This window comes from Acanthisitta chloris, unplaced genomic scaffold, assembly GCF_000695815.1.
Source record: "Acanthisitta chloris isolate BGI_N310 unplaced genomic scaffold, ASM69581v1 scaffold14467, whole genome shotgun sequence".
In the NCBI taxonomy this organism is placed as follows: Eukaryota; Metazoa; Chordata; class Aves; order Passeriformes; family Acanthisittidae; genus Acanthisitta; species Acanthisitta chloris.
The window spans coordinates 26,078-34,000 of NW_008682276.1; the positions used below are offsets into that span (position 1 = coordinate 26,078).

A 7,923-nucleotide genomic window follows, 5' to 3' on the forward strand; every position below is an offset into this window, starting at 1 on the left:
AGAACAAAATTGGTCAGTGTTCCTTCTTCAGAGAAGTTTTGGACAACACAGGAGATGCAGCTCCCACCTCCCACTGTAATAGCAAGGAAACCTTCTGCTATTGCAGAAAACCATCTCTGTTTGCCTTCCAAGATTGTCGTTTGCTTTCATCTACTTGCAGGTGTGCACAAAGGCTGTTTTGCTGAGGCTCTTTGAAGGAGACATGATTTAAGAGGAAAGCTCTTACCTGCATTTCAGCTTGTCTTCTTGACTAGGCTGAGAAAGCATAAAATCACAAAAAACTATGTATCTCCTACCTAGTGTCTCATCTCCTATCCTTCTTCACATCATCTGTAGCCTAATTTTGTGTGCAAACAGCTCCTGCTTCTAGTAAAATGTGAAATTTGTATTACTTGAATAAGATTTAGGTCATAATGAATATTTCAGTGCACTTTACGTCTGCATGCTAATTAAATTTCACAGGACTCATCTGAGGTAGGTAACCCTCAGTTTAATCTCTGGGAATGAGAAATATGAAGATGTGATAGGCAGCTCCCTCGGCTGGAGCCATGTATTTACAGGTGTTTCATTTGAGCTAGTACAGTGAAATGCCAGGCTTTAAGGAGCTCAGCAGTTGTGTGGTGGAACACCTGTACAGTCCTGGCAGCTGGCAGCAAATGCCATGGAGGTGGGTGGAACAACAGGAGCAGATCTGCTTTTGAATGTCAGTGGCTGTTGCCATTTGGTTTTGACCAAATCCTACCGTGAAATTTAGAAAGAAAATATCAAATTAACAGTGGTCAAAGTCCAGAAGAATGAATATTTCATGCTTCAAGTTTTGTCATCAGGCTAACCAAGCCCAACTCCCTCAGCCCTTCGTCACGTGATGTGTGTTCTAGACCTCTGTAGTGATGTCAGATCTCACACTGGGGTAAGATACCACACTGAACCAGAAGAGGACAACTGAAGGATCTCAAAGTCTCTGAACCTGGCTGTGCTCCTCACAGCAGCAGCAGCGCCTGAAATCCAGGAGAGATGCTCCCTGCTGACAGCTCTCCCCTGGCAGCAGCCAGACCTTGGCAGCTCCTTGCTCTTGCAAAATTCCTGTGGTAATGTGCACTGTAACTCATCTGTGGATAGAAAGTACACATACAAGGACTCCTGGTAACATCCAGAACAGAAGGAAGGCCTTTCAGGCATTATAATTACCAGCACTCATCACTAAATGCACGTAGGTAGTTAGGGTAATTATTCCAAATTAGCAGCTGCAAGGCCTGCAGATGGGAATTTCAGGGGCTGGTAGCTATTGGGAGGAAGCATTTCTGCAGGCTGCAAAGCCCTTTCCATGTTTTGTATGGAAAATATCTATGTAATGACCCTCATGCATGATGTTAAATATTTGTGTCAACATTTCCTGCACGGATGTAATGCTTTGCTCTCCTTTCGAGCTGTGTTGGGCTCTGACATGGCATGGGTTTGGAAAGATTTTCCCAAGATCTAACCTATCAGCTCAAGTTGAAGAGCCAGGGTGAACTGGGACTCAAAGTTTGCTTCTTGTTCTCAGCTCACATGGAAAAACAATGCCAAAGGCCCTTTTGCTGGCTTTTGAAGAGAGCAAAAAGGCTCCAGCTGTTCTCCCAAGGTCTGCAGCAAACCTGAGGGAACACACTGTCAGACTTTCTTGCCAGGTTCCAGGAGTGTTTTCCCTGTGTTCATTGTGTTGTGCTCCTTTGAGTGGCTCAAGGGTAAAATAACAACCAAACAAAGCTCCTGTTTGAATCATGAGGAATGTTCTTCCAGCCATAAATGCTGTGATAGCCAACGAGTTGCTCTGGTAAGGAAGGGATTCTTGGTGCCTTTATGCACACCGTGAGCACACCACAAGCACAAATGGAGCTTCAGTCTTTAGCTTTCATGTGACTTCATTTCACTTACATAGAAAGCAAAAGGAATTTAATCAACAGAAACACAGAACTGTGAGATTTGTCCTTATCACAGTGAAGAAATTTAATTTTTAGATACTTTAATGTAAAAGGAAATCAGTCTTTCCTATCTCTTACAGTAAGATTGCAACTTCAGTCAACAAGTAAGTCTGTGTTCAGTCATTTCAACCCAGCCCTTGTCTAGCTATTTGAACATGGAATGTCAGACAAGAGAAACTTGAGAAAGTAATAATTTTCTGCATTGGGGTGCGGAAAAGGTTATTGATCAATATCTCTTTAAATTTTCCATTTCATTATCTTCGACTAAAATGAAGATGTTTCGAGCGAGAATAATTATTCTGTGAAAAATGTAGGAGTTGTTTGACAAATAATGATGTTAAGACTGAAGATGACAATTCAGCTTTGGTCTTGACAGTTGAACGGCACATTTTGCAGTGGCCTGGGCAGGGGCCACTTTCTCAGCATCGGGGCTTGTTTCAGCCGTGCTGATGTGCAGTTTAAAGCACATTTAGAAGTGAGAGTGTGTTTGTGTGTATCAGCTAACAGACAGCTCTCCAAGTCAGGTTTTTGCAGTCAGTAGTACTATCAGCTGTCAGTTAAAGAAAATCTGTTTTTTCTTAGACACTGGCTGTGTCTGCATGTGAACACCTCTCAGGTCTCCTGGCGTCTCTAAAGACCTTCCTGCTACATTAATCTCGTGTATGCTTAAGTCTTAGAGGAGAAATTAGGATGATGTATCACATTTACAGGCTTCAAGTTTGGGAGCATTTGTCACACTCCCCTTCCTGTCACCAGCCAAAGCTGAATAATGTGAAAAGTTTGTTTCTCTCCATGATCTAACCCATATTTCACTTCGATTCATGCTCTGTGCTATTACTTTGTGTAAGAATGTGACTCATAATTTTTTCTCTTACATTTATCTCTAATATTTTTATGTTCTGTGCAATCCATTTCATCTCTTCTTATCTGACTTCATCTTCCATCTCTTTTTCCTTCTGTCCTGATCTTGTTTCTTTGATTTAATATCTCTATCTTTACTTGTTCACCCTCTTTAAAAACTTCGTTTCCCGTTTAAGCCCTTTTTGGGACTCGGAGCACCAGGTCTGCTCACCTGGGGTGTGTGGCTAGTTCATCTGTCTCGCAAGGGCAGTGAAGATGACAGGGATGTCGTGTTAGTGATTTCAATCCAGTTGACAGACAGATCATGTTAGTGATTTCAATCCAAGCCCCAAGACAGCTGAAACCAATGGGAGCATTTACTTCAGCTCCTCAATGAGCTCTGTAGAAGATCTCAAACATGTTAAACTTGAAAACCTTTGTTAGCTATCCTGCTCTGCAGCAGCTCCTAAGCATGCATTTAACTGGAGTTCCAGGTTTATAGTCCATCAGTAAATAACGCCATTATGCTGTTTAATATGCATGGAGTCATTATGCTGATAAAGGATGTGATGCTGCCAAGTACCTCAGCCGTGATCCACTGCTGAACTCTGTCACATCCTTCTCTTTGACCATGAGTCCTTATGATGCATTTCAGGGATCATAGCCTTTAAGTAAAGTAGATGCTTAAGTGTGTTTCTGGGTTAGGACCAGAGCTCTCAGCACCTTGGAAGATTGAACAAAGCAGAAGGAATCAGTGATCCTGGCAGAGAGAGGTTTTCTGGGTCTTAAAACAAGGCTGTGGGTTGGGAAATCTCCTCCTGCTCAGCTTTCTGACAGCTTGGGGTGCACAGATATCCATCCACCAGCTGTGGATTATAGCAATCTCACCACTTGGACAACCACCTCAGCTGCACAAAGGCAGCCAAAGCACAGTGTTAATCCACTGGTTACATTCCTGAGACATTGCAGTCTCTATGAGCTATTTTGCAGCCTCTAAATAAGAAAAAAACCCAACAAATTACCATTTTTACTTTCTTCCCCACAGAAGTTTGCCCCAAAATCAGAATCTAAGCCATTTATGCCAAGGTCACATCTTAGTTGAGCTTAAATACAGCATTCACCTTCTTGAAAAGTCTCCAAGGGTCATATAGGGAGAGTTGGTAATACACTTTGAAGTGCTCAGGTTTCAATGAGTTTTAAGGGTGAGACTTCCAATCAACTTACAGTTACCAGCTGAAAATCTGTGCAAACTTTTAAGAGGTTAGGCTAAGCTCCTTCCTGTGATTTAGAGCATGTCTACAAGCTGATATTGCAGTTGAGCTCACAAACCATGACTTGATTGTTCCTTGGGTTCCAACACTGATAAACTCAACATTTTCAGCTTTGAAGTTGAAATTGAAATGGCCAAATCATTTAGGGACCTCAGAAATGGCTTTATAAGCTCTGTTTCTGGAGAATAAAAAACTTATGGCTTGTGAAATGAAAAATTGAAGGAAAAAAAGTGAAGAGAATAAAGCACATTCCGTGTGTGTGTTCTGTGGTCTCCATTAGGTTCCTCAGGATGAATGGGGAGGATACCCAGCCGGGGGGAAAGATGAAGAGATCCCCTGCAGAAGAATGAGGAGTGGGAGCTACATTAAGGCTATGGGAGATGAGGAAAGTGGAGACTCTGACACCAGCCCCAAGACATCGCCAAAACTAACGGTTCGGCCAGAGTCGCTGTTAAAATCCATTGGACAGAGACCACTGGGAGACCATCCAAAGTAAGTGTTGTCTCACCATGTGGGGCACCTTTCTGAGAGCTGCTATGGCTTGGGTAATCTTCCTTTGTGCCTTACTGGTTGTGGTCAGCAGCGGTAGGGAAAAATGTAGCTACAGAGCTTAACTTCTGTGGCTTCGTTTGAGATTAGCTAGTTCCTTGTGATTTCTGGATATAAAACTGGTATCCTCCAGCCAGGAAATCAACCTGCTGCTTCAGGATCGGTTTGTGTTTGCTGAAGGAAATACAAACCTGTTTTATCAAAAGTGTAAAATGCTGGATTTTTCTTCTCTAGAAGGACTGTTTGGTAATATAAGTCTTTGTTTTTTCCTTGCTTGCTTTGAAATAGAACATACACTGTATTCTATACTAGATGAAATAGAAAATACGCTCTCTTCTATGCTAGATATAATAGCAAATATATAATTGGCATCTTGCACCTTTTTATCGGTGTCAGCCGTACTGTAACATACTCCTTGAAACACAACGTGAGGATTTGGTGTGAGTTATTTCTCATACTGTCTGCAGTATTGCCTATTAAATAGCTAAAGCAGATCTTAAACCTAGAGGGAGATAAGTAGCTATATATGTTTTCTGTTATATCTTTATTTTTCTCTCCTTTTTATCCTTTCAATGTATCATTTTGTAGCTGAACTGTAAGTATAGCTGTGAGGAAAGTGTCAGAGTGGTGTAAAACCTGCAGCTTCTACTAATCTGGGTGTTTCTCGTGGCTTAGAAGGTTGATCTTTTTACCTGGGACACAAACTGAAGGAATCAAGAGTGAAACCTTTGATCAAAGGTTGTTCACAGTTCTGTAGGTAATGCCACGTGTAGTGTGTCAGAGTGACTCACCTTTTCATGAAACAAGACAAGAACTTCAGGCAAAAATCCTTATGGCTTAATTCAGTTGAAGCATTTAGTTTGCAGTCTGCAGGAAAACCAGCCACTTTCACTGTTGCTGAAGTGCTCACCACTTCAGAGTGTCATGTAGCTTGGTCATGCCTGTGTAGGGTCAGTTCAGGTGCACAGCCAAAGGTAGCTGAACTGTGAGCTGCTGGAAGATATCTGAGGTACCATGAAACTGCATGTGCAAGTCTCTGCTCTGGATTGGCAAAAAAATCCAGGCAGGATAGTTTACAGCCTCTCAAAGGTGCCAGAGACCCTTGTTTAGGTCACTGGGGAAAATGCTGAATGTGAATCTGAAGGGTTCTCTAGCACATTAGTTCTGATGAGGAAACCTGACCTATAACAAAAGTATTGCTGGCCTGAGTGCAGAAACCTGATCACGTGCTCTGAGAAGGTTTTGGAGTGGTCCCTGGCTAACATGTTGCCTGAGCCTGTGTCCCACCACTGCCTGGCTGTGTTCTGGGCACTGGTGCACCCCAGGGATCATTTGATTGCAGTTTTGGAGGGTATGTCTTTTCTCTTCTAGTGGCACAAACTCAAATCTCTTCTCAGAGACCATTGCAACCTTCCAAGTGCTTAGACCAGATAGAATATACTCTATGCCATTCCTTGTTTCAGCTATGGTTGGGCCTCCCACAGCACCAATTTTCAAAGTCTCAGGGCATGTGCTCGACCACTGCAGCTCCCAACCAGCTCGAGGCAGCCGCTAAACACACATATTGAAGCAAGGAATAGATTTGAAGGGAAAAAAGTATGTCTGATCTGTTAAATCCTGAAGGCAGGTGGTTATTAGGAGGTTACTACCAAATGTTGTCTTTTCTGTCAGTTTTCCATGTGTGGCAAATGCACCTCTCGAGCTGTAATGGATTAAAGCCTGGGTGCATGTGCTGGGGTTGTCAGCTGGCTTGTTCAGAGCCCCAGGGGGTTTCCTGGCAGGGTTAGCACTACCCACAGTCAGAAAAGGAGGAAGATTTCTGTAATACTGTGAGATGTTGTTCGGGGCTGTGTTGGGAATTTGTCAGGAGTGCTGCAGCAGGGGTAACTGAGCAGTTTTAAATCCCCAGCTTTCCCTTGCAATGAAAGGCAGCACCTTAGATCTGCCAGCCTAACAGGCAGGGCTTTTCCAGTGAGCTACAAGCAGAAATGTGGCAACTGGTCTGGTTCCTTTCTCACAAAAATATGCAAATTTCAGCAATCCTTAAGCAGACAGAAAATTTTCTGTCACGCAGAAAGTGCTGACCCTGACCCTCAGGTTTCCCCACGAGCCATCTCCTGCCTGTGTGCCCTGTCACTGTGCTTAGCTCTTCTGTCTGGCAGGTTTCTGTGAAGGATGGGGCGATGGGGTTGGGGTTGCCCTCCTCCCCAGCTTGGTGCAGTGCTCCCCACTGCAGGCCCAGTGCAGAGCTGGTGCTGTGGGCACCATTCCTGCATGGGCAGCAGGGCTGGGCAGCCTTTCTGGCTCCTGTTTGAGGAACTGCACCATTCAGGATGTCAGCAGTGTTAGCTGCTTTGCCTGGCTGGAGGGGCCCAGAGAAATCACATGGGGCTGTAATTCCCTGGTCCTTGCTGGGGTGACACAGTGGCTCAGAGATGGGATCTGCCAGGGCACCAGTAAACCTGTCATAAAAGCTGAGTATCAACAGCTTTGGCAGTATAAAACATGCACTGGCTACAGAACAAATGTAGTGGGATTTCATAGGAGTAAGCCTAGTTTTCCATCACTATCCTGAGCAGGATAAAACAAAAATTAGAACAACTTTCACTTTACCTTCAACACACATTTGGCATGTGTTCGTGCTTCTTCCCTAAGTTTTTTCAGGCAAGGTTTTTTTGTTCCCATTTAAATTCTGTTCCCTCTTTGACAAAAGTAAGTCTATTTCTTGGTTTGTGCTGCTCAAAGATTCAGCAGATTGGACATTAAATATGTATGAACAATAAAAATGCATATTTGTCTCTAAATAAATAACATACAAGTAGGTAAATGTAACTCATATATAACAGAAGCATTAAAATTCTACAATAATTTCATTGAAGTTGCTTTTGGAAAGGAGTGTATTTTGCTTCAGGTAGGGATAAAAGAGAAGTGCAGAATCTGCCCCTGCTGGGCTACACAGTTGGCAGAAGCAGGTCATGGACACAGTCACCTCTGTCTGCTAGCGCAGCATGGTCCCAGCTGCTTCCAGCCTGCCCCACCTGGCTCAGCTCTGCATGGTGTCCAGGTGTGTGTCAGGGACTAACTCAGAACCCCAGAACACTCAGAGATGGAAGGGACCCTTGGGGCTCACCCAGCCCAACCCCTGCCCTGCACAGACATCCCTGACACTCACACCCTGTGCTGAGAGCATTGGCCAAACACCTCTGGAGCTCTGTCAGCCTTGGGGCTGTGACACTGCCCTGGGAGCTGTTCAGGGCCCAAACACCTCTGGGGAAAGAAGAACCAGTTGCTAATCTCCAGCC

At 43.9% G+C, this 7,923-nt stretch overlaps 1 protein-coding gene across 1 annotated transcript in view; it reads left to right on the top strand.

Annotated features, from left to right (window-relative positions):
• Window positions 1–7,923, top strand: part of DLGAP2 (discs, large (Drosophila) homolog-associated protein 2) — a 60,147-nt gene that overhangs the window by 20,097 nt on the left and 32,127 nt on the right. The window contains exon 3 of the mRNA XM_009078474.1: window positions 4,353–4,564. Coding sequence (XP_009076722.1) covers window positions 4,353–4,564 — 212 coding nt within the window. The remainder of the gene's footprint in view (window positions 1–4,352; window positions 4,565–7,923) is intronic.